The following is a 14,499-nucleotide window of genomic DNA, read 5'->3' on the forward strand; positions in this document are numbered from 1 at the left end:
GCCATGCCTCAGCAGCAGAAGCAAGTGTGGCATCCAGCCCAAATTCCCAAGCAACAGAATCAACCGGCCCCTATGCCCCAGCAAGTGCGGCATCCAGCTCCGATGCAAAAGCAGCTGGACGCTGATCCTAAGCAGCCTCGGCTAGTGTGGTATCCAGCTCCAATGCCCCAGCAGCAGAAGCAACTGACTGCCATGCCTCAGCAAGTCTGCCATCCAGCCCAAATGCCCCAGAAGCAACTGGCCCCATGTCTCAGCAGAAACACTACGAAAGTACTAAAGATGGTGGTTCTGGTAGCTCTCAGGCCAGCATCGTTGAACAGTCCCAATCCGTTCCTACAGTTCCTGTTGACTGATTATGCCTGTTGACAGTTGAAATGCTCCCAATGACAGTGATGTTGGCATATTTGAACCAAGCACATACCTGCCACTAGTAAAGGATCCTACAAGGTAACGTACAACTTTAATCTGATCTTATCTTAACTTTGCTTTCTGTATTTGAAGTCCTTTTTACTAACCATGTATGGGCCAACAGGAAAATCTAATGGTGGAGTCATCCTTTAGAAGCTGATGGTAAGACTTTTAATGTCAAATTGATTAAATAAGATTCTGTTGCTGACACTGTTTTAATTTCTTTCAGGTTTTAGTCATGCTTTTGTTTTGACCAGGAAGTTGCCGGTACTCTTGCATGATTGAATAAATAAAAATGTGTCATTGAAATACATACTGAGGGTTCTCCTGTGCCCACTGTGCTTGCTGATTTCAAACATATGATGTGGGTTGCCAGTGCAGGTTGTAGTAAAAGGGAATGTGGCTCAGTTTTCAAATATCTGGTGTTTACATTTGCTACTGGTTGTTCAAATTCAAATATTGGCTCTACGTTAGTGTTGTCAAGTGGCGAAATGTCAGACCTTCCTCATGGTCCTATTTTGTGTATGTTGACACCCCTTCAAATTACTGGATTCGGCTATTTTGGCCTCATCAGCGTATAAAATCGAGCACACAGCCTTGCATGCAGCCTTACTGAAGAGCTCAGTCTCAATAACATTCTAGACAATTCTGTGGTTCCAACTGTGGCAACAGTTTGGGGGGAAGGCCCTTTGCTGTTTCAGCATGACAATGCCCCTGTGCACAACGCAAGGTCCATACAGAAACGGTTTGAGATTGGTGTGGAAGAATTTCACGGGCCTGCAAATAGCCTTGACCTCAACCCTATCGAACACCTTTGGGATGAATTGGAACGCCGACTGCGAGCCAGGCCTAATCAATCAACATCAGTTTCTGACCTCATTAATGCTGTTGCGGCTAAATGGAAGGAAGTTCCCGCAGCAATGTTCAAACATCTAGTGGAACGCCTTCCCAGAAGAGTGGAGGCTTTTATAGCTGCAATTGGGGGGGAGCAAACTCTATATTAATGCCCATGATTTTGAAATGAGATGTTCAACAAGCTGCTGTCCACAAAATGTTGGTCATGTAGTGCACTTTAGATGTAGTTATGTAGGCATGCATTGTACACGGTGTTGACAATCCAGACGTATTCTTCAACCGCAGTCTGAGCCTTAGGGAGAGTACTAAGCTAACATAAGGAATTGTTTTAAACGTTCATACCATGATCAATTAGCTGTATACATTTTTGGGACACTTTAGGTATCAACATTTTATCACAATGTTTTGATAAAATATAGAATTTAGCCTTTGCTGCCCACAGAAACACATTGAATAACACCTTTCTATAAATGGCAAAGTTTTGAAGTCTGTCCAATATCTAGGTGATGGCACATATTTAACCCTTTATGTGTGTTGACACAACTACCTCCATACTTCCATTAGTTTGTATGGGTTACGTTCAGATGAGTCCGTGAAACTTGTTGGGGTCGTAGAGCAAAACGGAACCATATTCGTGAGTCTCCCCTTTCCATAGTGGTCATAATAGTTTGTAGGCCAAACCGTTCCGATGCCACAGATGCTTTCGTGAGAAGATGGATTTCTGTTATGTCACATGGTCTGACAAACTCCGCTGTAGCTCAGGTGCACCAGATGCGGAAGGGCGACATGGGCAGGCGGATAAAGTGGATTAAGATGCAGCCCATGCAAAAACCTGATATGTTTAGCTTAAATTTATCGATTTCTTTGTTACCTATACTGATTCACATGAGCGTCAATAGATTTTTAACCTATAGCTCATTCCTCCTGCAAGTCCATATATCGTACCACAGGGTCTTAAAAAATGGATTCAGCGTACTTGAACTTTACAATGCCTGGAACGGTTTAACCTATCAATTAACAAAGATATTCTTGAACAGACTATAGAATGTCAACAAAGCCTCCTTCACTCATGCTGCCAAACATGCCCTCATAAAACTGACTATCCTACCGATCCTTGACTTCGGTGATGTCATTTACAAAATAGCCTCCAACACTCTACTCAGCAAATTGGATGCAGTCTATCACAGTGCCATCCGTTTTGTCACCAAAGCCCCATATACTACCCACCACTGTGACCTGTGTGCTCTCATTGGCTGGTCCTCGCTACATATTCGTCGCCAAACCCACTGGCTCCAGGTCATCTATAAGTCTTTGCTAGGTATAGCTCCGCCTTGTCTCAACTCACTGGTCACCATAGCAACACCCACCCTTAGCACGCGCTCCAGCAGGTATATTTCACTGGTCATCCCTAAAGCTAACACCTCCTTTGGCCACCTTTCCTTCCAGTTCTCTGCTGCCAATGACTGGAACGAATTGCAAAAATCACTGAAGTTGGAGACTTATATCTCCCTCACTAACTTTAAGCGTCAGCTGTCAGAGCAGCTTACCGATCGCTCCAGCTGTACACAGCCCATCTGTAAATAGCCCATCCAACCAACTACCTACCTCATCCCCATATTTGTTTTTGTTTTTCTGCTCTTTTGCACACAAGTATTTCTACTTGCACATTCTCAACTGCACATATATCACTCCAGTGTAAATTGCTAAATTGTAATTACTTTGCCACTATTGGCCTATTTATTGCCTTACCTCCTTACTTCATTTGCATACACTGTATACAGATTTTTCTATTGTTTTATTGACTGTACGTTTGTTTATCCCATATGTATCTCTGTGTGGTTGTTTTTGTCGCACTGCTTTGCTTTATCTTGGCCAGGTCGCAGTTGTAAATGAGAACTTGTTCTCAACTGGCCTAACTGGTTAAATAAAGGTGAAATTAAAAAAATAAGAACAAGTACATTTTTCTAAACCAAGTATTGTTGGTGAAATCATCTAACTACATAGTATGAGAACTCAGACCTTAAATGGATCCATTTAAGTTCCAATGATGAAGCCGGCAAGGCACTAGGAGGGAAGCTTAGCTAGGATACATGGAACTCATTCACAAACATTGACACAAATGAACACATGTGCCTGCTGTAGTCGACTGCCTGTTTGGCCAAAGACTCATGACACGGGATGAAATTGTATACGCATTCAATGCTCTGCTTTTATGTAAAAAAATGTAATTCTGTGTTGTCGGACAATCTCTTGTCTACCATGCAGTAGCACTCAAATTTGGACACCCCTACTCATTCAAGAGTTTTCTTTATTTTTACTATTTTCTACATTGTAGAATAATGGTGAAGACATCAGAACTATGAAATAACACATATGTGACCCGATTCAGGGAACTAGGCGTATGTCGCAAGTCACGACTTCACAGGAGAGCCGTTTGAACGTAAAAATCTAAATGCGTTTTTTGGCAGAAATTCCTTCTCGAACGTGAACTTTCATGTGCCTTAATAACAAACATGTATGCCATCTGTAAATACCAATACAATTGTTAAATTACGAGCCTTGTTGGTTAAGCCACAGTAAAAGTAAGCAAACTTCTCACTAGCCATGATTGTTTGAGATAATGAGTGGGCTGGACATGCCGAGAGAGGAGTTCGGATTGGTCTATCATATTGAAGTCGTCTGTCTATTTGAGTTCGTCAGTCTGTGTTGGTAATCCTGTCGAACACTGCTTTTTAAAAAATGTTTTGTATTGTGGAGCTGCATAAGTGTTTCTCTCCGTTTTCTGGAGGATCAAGATTTGAAATCAGTGTAATTAGAGTATGATAGCTAAAGAGATGGAGAAAACACCTGACTCTGGATAACATCTTCAAACCGTGCAACCGTGGTATGGCATTCCTGTCCATGATGCATGTTTATAGTCTAGCATTAGCTAGCTACATTTTCAGATATGACACATTTCTAATTTTGACAAAGTGGTTTCATTTCAAGCTAAAGTGTACAGTTAGCTGGCTGGTTCCCTAGCTGACGTTATTATTTGTTTCCCAGAGCCATTTGCTTTTCTAGTTAGAGCCTAATGTTAGCTAGCTAACATTGGACCTGGTTGGTTAGCTCCCAGCACTGTGGCATTGTTACCACTTTGTTCATTGCTGTTTATCTAGCTAACGTTAGCTGGCTAGCTCGTTAGCTAACGTTACGTGACGTGTGTACAACACCCGTTGAATATGGCCGATGTCAGTAAACGTCTGCAAGAAAGCATCATGAAATTGTTTCCAGCAGAATTGGTTAGGCTGTTTTCATGTTATCCAGAGGTAAACAAATCATCGTGAACGATGCTGAATGGGTGTAGACAAAGAAGAGCTCTAAACTACATACCAAAACATTCAAAAGTGATTTTCTCAAAAGTGAGATTAAAAGTTCATCAACTGTCATGATATACACCATTTTGAAGCTCTGAGTCTCTACTTTTAGCAGATGTAAAAAAAAAAATTAAAAAAATAACACAATTTCACATTTTACTACATAAGATCGAATCCAGGTGGTGAGTCACATATGGAATCATGTAGTAACCAAAACAAGTGTTAAAAAAATCAAAATATATTTTATATTTGAAATTCTTCAAAGTAGCCACCCTTTGCACTGGGTGAGCTTAATAATCAAGTGCACCTTTTATTTCACGCTAATTAATATCCTGCCAGGGGCTTTTGCAGGTGCAACCTCAGTGGTCCGGTAGAAGTGTGATATGCAAAAATATATTTTAGATTTTTCAAAGTAGCCACCCTTTTCCTTGATGACAGCTTTGCACACTCTTGGCATTCTCTCAACCAGCTTCATGACGTAGTCACTTGGAATGCATTTCAATTAACAGGTGTGCCTTGTAAAAAGTTTATTTGTGGAATTTCTTTCCTTCTCAATGCGTCAGTTGTGTTGTGACAAGGTAGGGGTGGTATATAGAAGATAGCCCTATTTGGTAAAAGACCAAGTCCATATTATAGTGAGAACCATTCAAATAAGCAAAGGGAAACGACAGTCAGGAACATTTCAAGAACTGAAAGTTTCTTCAAGTGCATCAAGAGCTATGATGAAACTGGCTCTCATGAGGACCACCACAGGAAAGGAAGACCCAGAGTTACCTCTGCGGAAGAGGATAAGTTCATGAGAGTTACCAGACTCAAAAATTGCAGCCCAAATAAGTGCTTCACAGAGGTCAAGTAACAGACAGATCTCAACATCAACTGTTCAGAGGAGACTGCGTGAATCAGGCCTTCATGGTCGAATTGCTGCAAAGAAACCACTACCCAAAGAAACCAATAAGAAGAGACTTGCTTGGGCCAAGAAACACGAGCAATGGACATTAGACCGGTGCAAATCTGTCCTATGGTCTGATGAGTAAAAATGTGAGATTTGTGGTTCCAACCGCCGTGTCTTTGTGAGACGCAGAGTAGGTGAACGGATGATCTCCGCATGTCTGGTAACCACCATGAAGCATGGAGGACGAGGTGTGATGGTGTGGGGCTGCTTTGCTGGTCACACGGTCTGTGATTTATTTAGAATTCAAGGCACGCTGGCTACCACAACATTCTGTAGCTATACGCCATCGCATCTGGTTTGCGCCTAGTGGGACAATCATTTGTTTTTCAATAGGACAATGACCCAACACACCTCCAGGCTGTGTAAGGTCTATTTGACCAAGAAGGAGAGTGATGGAGTGCTGCATCAGATGACCTGGCCTCCACAATCACCCGACCTCAACCCAATTGAGATGGTTTGGCATGAGTTGGACCATAGAGTGAAGGAAAAGCAGCCAACAAGTGCTCAGCAAATGTTGGAACTCCTTCAAGACTGTTGGAAAAGCATTCCAGGTGAAGCTGGTTGAGAGAATGCGAAGAGTGTGCAAAGCTGTCATCAAGGCAAAGTGAGGCTACTTTGAAAAATCTAAAATATATTTTTGCATATCACACTTCTACCGGACCACTGAGGTTGCACATGCAAAAGCCCCTGGCAGGATATTAATTAGCATGAAATAAAAGGTGCACTTGATTAAGCTCACCCAGTGCAATGGGTAGGTAGAGTTCACTCTTTAAAACCATTGGATTTGTCCATGATGCGCAAACCCTCCAGCACACCAGCTGAATGAAATCAAGCGCACCTAATCTCAATTGGGAAATTGGACCAATGGAAATGATGTTCAGTGGCTTGCAGATGTACCTAATTAACCAGCCAGATTAGAAGGGTCTAGGATTCCTTTGTAAGGCACAGCAAGAAAGACAATCAGATACAATATCAGGGATCTCCTGGTAAGGCTTCTGGCTACCATTAGTTCTGAATACTGAGGTTTTGATGAGAAAAATGGCTGTGAGTTTTGAAATGTCTTTGAGGTAAGTTGTATGGCTCTAGTTTGTTTCCCTTGTCTTCCATGTTTTACAGGTAGCTGTATTTAACTGACTAGGATGTTTTTCTTTTTCTTTAGAATTTCTTGGATTTGTTGCCTGTTAATTGGAGGGATAACCTGTTATCCTCCACCTAAAGGTGTGTTTTGTTCTACACATTTAATTCAGTAAAAATAACACTGTATAAATCCCAGAACTTCAAATGCTGGCATTTTACGATTTGTAACTTTCTTTTATTTCGTAGGTAACTATAGATATATTCCCCCAAATAAATTAAAAGGAACCACGACTGGCCCAAATACTTTAGGTGGAGCAACTGGATCCCGTACCTCAGCAGCAGAAGCAGCCACCCACAATGCCTCAGCAAGTGCCACGACTGGCCCAAATACTTTAGGTGAAGCAACTGGATCCCGTACCGCAGAAGCAGCCACCCACAATGCCTCAGCAAGCGCCACGACTGGCCCAAATACTTTAGGTGAAGCAACTGGCCACAGTGCCTCGGCAGCGGCCCCCCGTAATGCCTCGGCAGCGGAAGCGGCCACCCATAATGCCTCGGCAAGTGTGGTAACTCGCCCAAATACCTTAGGTGAATCACCTGGCCACAATGCTTCATCAGGTGTCACGGCGTGCCCAAATACCATGGGTGAAGCATCTGACTCCCGTGCCTCAGCAGCAGCAGCAACCCGAAATGCCTCAGCAAGCGTCACAGCTGGGCCAAATACCTTAGGTGAAGCAACTGGCCACGGTTTCTCGGAAACAACTGGCCACAGTGCCTCGGCAGCGGAAGCTACTGGCCACAGTGCCTCGCAAGCGGCCCCCCGTAATGCAGCGGAAGCGGCCACCCATAATGCCTCGGCAAGTGTGCTAACTGGCCCAAATACCTTAGGTGACGCAACTGGCCACAAGGCTTCATCAGGCGTCACGGCTGGCCCAAATACCTTGGGTGAAGCATCCGACTCTCGTGCCTCAACAGCAACCCGAAATGCCTCAGCAAGCGTCACGGCTGGGCCAAATACCTTATGTGAAGCAACCGGCCACAGTGCCTCGGCAGCAGAAGCAACTGGCCACAGTGCCACCCACAATGCCTCGGCAAGTGTGGCAACTGGCCCAAATACTTTAGGTGAAGCACCTGGCCACAATGCTTCATCAGGTGTCACGGCTGGCCCAAATACCTTGGGTGAAGCAACTGGCCACGGAGCCTCGGCAGCAGAAGCAACTGGCCACAGTGCCACCCACAATGCCTCGGAAAGCGTGGCAACTGGCCCAAATACCTTAGGTGAAGCACCTGGCCACAATGCTTCATCAGGTGTCACGGCTGGCCCAAATACCTTGGGTGAAGCATCCGACTCCCGTGCCTCAGCAGAAGCAGCCACCCACAATGCCTCAGCAAGCGTCACGGCTGGCCCAAATACCTTATGTGAAGCAACCGGCCACAGTGCCTCAAGTGCGGAATCTGGTTCAAATGCCTCGGCAGAAGCGACAGGCGCCCTTGCCTCGGCAGAAGCGACAGGCGCCCTTGCCTCGGCAGAAGCGACAGGCGCCCTTGCCTCGGCAGAAGCGACAGGCGCCCTTGCCTCGGCAGAAGCGACAGGCGCCCTTGCCTCGGCAGAAGCGCAGCCTTGAACAGGAATGCCAACTCCTCAAGCAACATGGATTTTAGCAGCAGTGATGTTTCTCAGGATTTTGTGTCTGATGGTGACAATGAAGGCACCTAATGTGTCAGCTCCAGCAGCGTTCAAGGCAGCATCGTTGAACAGTCAGTTCTCATCCCAATATAGTTACAAATCGTTTATGAGAATGGCAGAACTGTCTACTCCCAATCCTGCCACACCACTGGGGAGGTTATACCTTTTTGATAGCGGAGAAGCATATCCCCACCTGCTAAAAACTCACAACCTGTTAAAGGAACCCCACCACAAGGGAACGGCTACTGGGATGCAATGTATAACTTTTACACATCTGAACTTTGCGTTCTGATTTTGAAATCCTTTGTACTAATCATCTATCAACAGAATTGTAAATGTAGATTCATCCTTTGGATGACAATTCTGAGTTGTTGCTGACACTTTCTTTAAGCTTCCACTGTATGCTTTTGCGACGGCCAGGGAGTTGCTGCTGCTCATGCTACCCTGCATTACTTGTAAAACAATAAAATATTATACCTTTAAAAGTGCCTCCTTGTGTTTTTGAAATATTGTGTGTTTAATGTCTACCTTTGGCTTGCTGGTTGAGAACAGTGTTGGTTGCCAGTGCAATTTGTAGTAAAAGGGAATGTGGTTCACAGTTCCTAATCTTTTGGATTTCAAATGTATAATTTCTTTGCTGCTGGTTGACAAATCCCAAGATTGGCTCTACATTAAAGCCACTGAACCACGTTTACATGGATACTGAAGTATTTATTTTGTGTTGACATGTAAAGATCAAATCCTGTTTTACAAAAACCTGAAAGCTTGTACCCTGGAGATGGGCTACTATGGCATGTAAACATCTTAATTCTGTGTTTTGTAGTATGCACAGGCTCCGTTTCGCATTTCATGGTTGTCTGACTCTGTCAAACAAATCAATTTAAAGTTGGCTACCTGCTCAGTTTGATCCACCATAACTGAGTTTAATGGCTACTTTCACCCCTAATTTGGACAAGTTTCTGCTTACTTACATTAGGTAGGCCATTTGTCAACTATAGTTTAATACATGCAACTTGTTGCCCCATAAGACTAAAGTAGTGCTCACAAATGTCTTACGTTGATAGACTGAATGCATTACTAATCTTAACAGGTAAAATGATTGAAGGCGCAGGTAGCATGCTAGAACACATTGGTCCTGTGCCAAATGTCATTTTGACAGATGAGGAAATGGAAAGCTGAGAATGGTAACTTCAGTTAGTCTTGGGTGTGTATTTTATGTGGTTGAAATGCTGTCTGTTAGCAAAAGTGTCAAAGATTACACATGCATTCGCATTTACCCTGAGACGCTGATAGAAATATTTATCAACTCCTGTTCCCAAGACAATTTAAAGATACATTTTTATCATTTCACTGCAAATGAAGTTAAAATAAACTCCTCAAAAGAAACGTCCTCTCGCTGTCACCTGTTTTTATTTTCAGCAAACTTAACTTGTAAATATTTGTATGAACATGAGAACAGACATAAACTGAACAAGTTCCACAGACATGACGAACAGAAATGGAATTTTGTGTCCCTGAACAAAGGGGATTCAAAAGTAATAGTATCTGGTGTGGCCACCTGCTGCATTAAAACCTCTCTAGGGTAGGGGGCAGTATTTTCACGTCCGGATAAAAAACGTACCGATTTAAACTGGTTACAACTCTTTTCCAGAAATGAGAATATGCATATAATTGGTAGATTTGGATAGAAAACACTCTAAAGTTTATAAAACTGTTTGAATGGTGTCTGTGAGTATAACAGAACTCATATGGCAGGCCAAAACCTGAGAAGATTCCACACAGGAAGTGCCCTCTCTGACCATTTCTTGTGCTTCTGTGGCATCTCTGTCGAAAATACAGGATCTCTGCTGTAACGTGACAATTTCTAAGGCTCCCATAGGCTCTCTGAAGGTGCCAGAAAGTGGAATGAGATCTCTGCTGTCTCTGGGCTAGGTACAGGAGCACTGTTTGTGAGTGGTCAGGCTGGTGGCTCAGAGACAGGAGATGCGTGGCCCCGAGAAGTGGCCATGTTTTTCTTTCAGCCTTTGAACGAAAACAACGTCGCCCGGTTGGAATATTATCGCTATTTTACGAGAAAAATAGCATAAAAATTGATTTTAAACAGCGTTTGACATGCTTCGAAGAACGGTAATGGAATATTTTGACATTTTTTGTCACGACATGCATCCGCGCATCACCGTTCGGATAGGGACCTGAACGCACGGACAAAACGGAGGATATTTGAACATAACTATGGATTATTTTGAACCAAAACAACATTTGTGGTTGAAGTAGAAGTCCTGGGAGTGCATTCTGACGAAGAACAGCAAAGGTAATCCAATTTAGTGAACGCCAAACTTGGTGGGTGTCAAATTAGCTAGCCCGTGATGGCGAGCTATCTATTCAGAATATTGCAAAATGTGCTTTTGCCAAAAAGCTATTTTAAAATCTGACATAAAGGAGTTCTGTATCTATAATTCTTTAAATAATTGTTATGTATTTTGTAAACGATTATCAAGAGTAATTTTTTCGGTGTGTTTGCTAGTTCTGAACATCACATGCTAATGTAAAAAGCTGGTTTTTGATATAAATATGAACTTGATTGAACAAAACATGCATGTATTGTATAACATAATGTCCTAGGAGTGTCATCTGATGAAGATCATCAAAGGGTAGTGCTGCATTTAGCTGTGGTTTGGGTTTATGTGACATATATGCTTGCTTGAAAAATGGCTGTGTGATTATTTCTGGCTGGGTACTCTCCTAACATAATCTAATGTTTTGCTTTCGTTGTAAAGCCTTTTTGAAATCGGACAATGTGGTTAGATTAACGAGAGTCTTGTCTTTTAAATGGTGTAAAATAGTCATATGTTTGAGAAATTGAAGTTATAGCATTTTTAAGGTTTTTCGTATTTCGCGCCACTCGATTCCACTGGCTGTTGACTAGGTGGGATTTCGTCCCACATACCCGAGAGAGGTTAAGTACTGCACTGCATCTCCTCCTCATGGACTGCACCAGATTTGCCAGTTCTTGCTGTGAGATGTTACCCCACTCTTCCACCAAGGCACCTGCAAGTTCCCGGACACTTCTAGGGGGAATGACCCTAGCCCTCACCCTCGGATCCAACATGTGCCAGACGTGCTCAATGGGATTGAGATCCGGGCTCTTTGCCTGCCATGACAGAACACTGACATTCCTGTCTTGCAGGAAATCACGAACAGAACGAGCAGTATGGCTGGTGGCATTGTCATGCTGGAGGGTCATGTCAGGATGAGCCTTCAGGAAGGTTACCACATAAGGGAGGAGGATGTCTTCCCTGTAACACACAGCGCTGAGATTGCCTGCAGTGACAAGCTCAGTCCGATGATGCTGTGACACACCGCCCCAGACCATGACGGACCCTCCACCTACAAATCGATCCCGCTCCAGAGTACAGGCCTCGGTGTAACACTCATTCCTTCAAGGATAAACGCAAATCCCAATCATCACCCCTGGTGAGACAAAACCGCGACTCGTCAGTGAAGAGCACTTTTTGCCAGTCCTGTCTGGTCCAGCGAAGCTGGGATTGTGCCCATAGGCAACGTTGTTGCCGGTGATGTCTGGTGAGGACCTGCCTTACAACAGGCCTACAAGCCCTCAGTCCAGCCTCTCTCAGCCTATTGCGGACAGTCTGAGCACTGATGGAGGGATTGTGCATTCCTGGTTTTAATTATCATTTTTTTATTTCACATTTATTTAACCAGGTAAGCTAGTTGACAACAAGTTCTCATTTACAACTGCGACCTGGCCAAGATAAAGCAAAGCAGTGCGACACAAACAACAACACAGAGATACACATGGAATAAACAAGCATACAGTCAATAACACAATAGAACAAAAAGAAAGTCTATATACAGTGTGTGCAAATGGCGTGGTGAGGTAAGGCAATAAATAGTCCATAGTAGCGAAGTAATTACAGTTTAGCAAATTAACACTGGAGTGATAGATGAGCAGATGATGATGTGCAAGTAGAAATACTGTGTGCAAAAGACAGAAAAGTAAATAAAAACAATATGGGGTTGCGGTAGGTAGATTGGGTGGGCTATTTACATATGGGCTATGTACACCTGCAGCGATCGGTTAGTTGCTCAGATAGCTGATGTTTAAAGTTAGTGAGGGAAATATAGGTCTCCAGCTTCAGTGATTTTTGCAATTCGTTCCAGTCATTGGCAGCAGAGAACTGGAAGGAAAGGCGGACAAAGGAGGTGTTGGCTTTGGGGACGACCAGTGAGATATACCTGCTGGAGCATGTGCTACGGGTGGGTGTTGTTATCGTGACCATTGAGCTGAGATAAGGCGGCGCTTTACCTAGCATAGACTTATAGATGACCTGGAACCAGTGGGTCGGGCGACGAATATGTAGCGAGGGCCAGCCGACTAGAGCATACAGGTCGCAGTGGTGGGTGGTATAAGGGGCTTTGGTGACAAAACGGATGGCACTGTGATAGACTGCATCCTGTTTGCTGAGTAGAGTATTGGAAGCTATTTTGTAAATGGCATCGCCGAAGTCGAGGATCGGCATGATAGTCAGTTTTATGAAGGTATGTTTGGCGGCGTGAGTGAAGGAGTCTTTGTTGCGAAATAGGAAGCCGATTCTAGATTTAATTTTGGATTGGAGATGTTTAATATGAGTCTGTGTCAGGACTTCTGCCGAAGTCGGTTCCTCTCCTTGTTCGGGTGGCGTTCGGTGGTCGACCTCACCGGTCTTCTAGCCATCGTCGATCTATTTTTCATGTTCCATTTGTTTTGTCTGGTTGTCGCACTCACCTGCTTTCAATTCCCTAATTACATGTTGTATATGTCCCCTCTGTTTCCCCCTCTGTTTCCCCCCCCCCTGTTTTCCTTGTCGGGAAATGTTTATTGTAAGTACGTGTGCTTTATGTGACTGGTGCGATACGGGTTTTTGTGCCCATGTGTTTTGTTATTTTTGTATGCCGGTAGTTATGTACATTAAACGGCTCCGGCTATTTACCAAGTTCTGCTCTCCTGCGTTTGACTTCCATGCCACCAGTTACGCACCCCTGACAGAATTCCCGACCCCAATGGTCGACGAGATTTTCAGGGACCTGCACAGGCAGGGTGTAGTGGTGTATATCAATGACATTCTGGTATACTCCGCTACTCGCGCCGAGCATGTGTGTTTGGTGCGCAAGGTACTTGGACGACTGTTGGAGTATGACCTGTACGCCAAGGCTGAGAAATGCCTGTTCTTTCAGCAAGCCATCACCTTCCTAGGGTACCAGCCTTGTTAAAACTATACCGTGGCATCACATCTTTGTATTATTAGCCTTTCATGTTCAGTCATATAACCAGACTATACCTACAGACAGTTAATGTACTGTCACATGCCTATTTTGATATCTATTTCCCATACCTCTTTCTTTCTCTTTGTCGTTCGCTCTCTCTCATTTCCTTTTTCTCCTTTCTCTCTCTCTCTCACACAGCAGTGGGTCTGTACCAGTCAGAGGTGAAGGGGCACATCCTGCTCTTCATCAACAGACGGAGTGGTGACTATGAAGTGCTCAAGGACCGGCTAGTTCAGGAGCTCTGGCCCCAGAATTCGTTGAAAAGGTGAGAGCAGGAGAGCAGCTACTGGACCTGAAAAGAGCGACTCACCAAAACCTCTATTATATTGGCTATTTGATTCACATCTTAAGATAATGTCCATAAACCACTATTTGGAACAAGTTATTTTGAATCAACTCTTTATTTGCAGCTTGAATTGAATTTGTAAATTGATTCATTTGAGTCAGATGTTTTAAACTGCTCTGTGAACTGAGAAAACCCTTACCAAATGCAGGAGATAAGGAACTGCCCATAATCAAAATTCATATATATATATACAGTATCTCACAAAAGTGAGTACACCCCTCACATTTTTGTAAATATTTGAGTATATCTATTCATGTGACAACACTGAAGAAATGACACTTTGCTACAATGTAAAGTAGTGAGTGTACAGCTTGTATAACAGTGTAAATTTGCTGCCCCCTCAAAATAACTCAACACACAGCCATTACTGTCTAAACCGCTGGCAACCAAAAGTGAGTACACCCCTAAGTGAACATTTCCAAATTGGGCCCAATTAGCCATTTTCCCTCCCCGGCTTCATGTGACTCGTTAGTGTTACAAGGTCTCAGGTGTG

The 14,499-nt window shown here is 43.6% G+C and overlaps 1 protein-coding gene across 2 annotated transcripts; it reads left to right on the forward strand.

The window, feature by feature from the left end:
* The first annotated feature begins 3,937 nt into the window (after nt 1-3,937).
* LOC145862313 (uncharacterized) lies at nt 3,938-8,804 on the forward strand. 2 transcript variants are annotated; one of them, XM_082965861.1, is made up of 3 exons: nt 3,938-4,147; nt 6,731-6,789; nt 6,895-8,804. In XM_082965861.1, exon 3 carries the CDS (start codon nt 7,290-7,292, stop codon nt 8,271-8,273), a length of 984 nt encoding a protein of 327 aa, XP_082821987.1. In that variant the 5' UTR covers nt 3,938-4,147; nt 6,731-6,789; nt 6,895-7,289; the 3' UTR covers nt 8,274-8,804. The 2 variants fall into 2 exon arrangements, with proteins under 2 accessions (XP_082821987.1, XP_082821985.1); XM_082965859.1 differs by lacking the exon at nt 3,938-4,147 and adding an exon at nt 6,379-6,638.
* The last annotated feature ends 5,695 nt before the right edge of the window (nt 8,805-14,499 follow it).

This window comes from Salmo salar, chromosome 02, assembly GCF_965601325.2.
Source record: "Salmo salar chromosome 02, fSalSal1, whole genome shotgun sequence".
Lineage (NCBI taxonomy): Eukaryota > Metazoa > Chordata > Actinopteri > Salmoniformes > Salmonidae > Salmo > Salmo salar.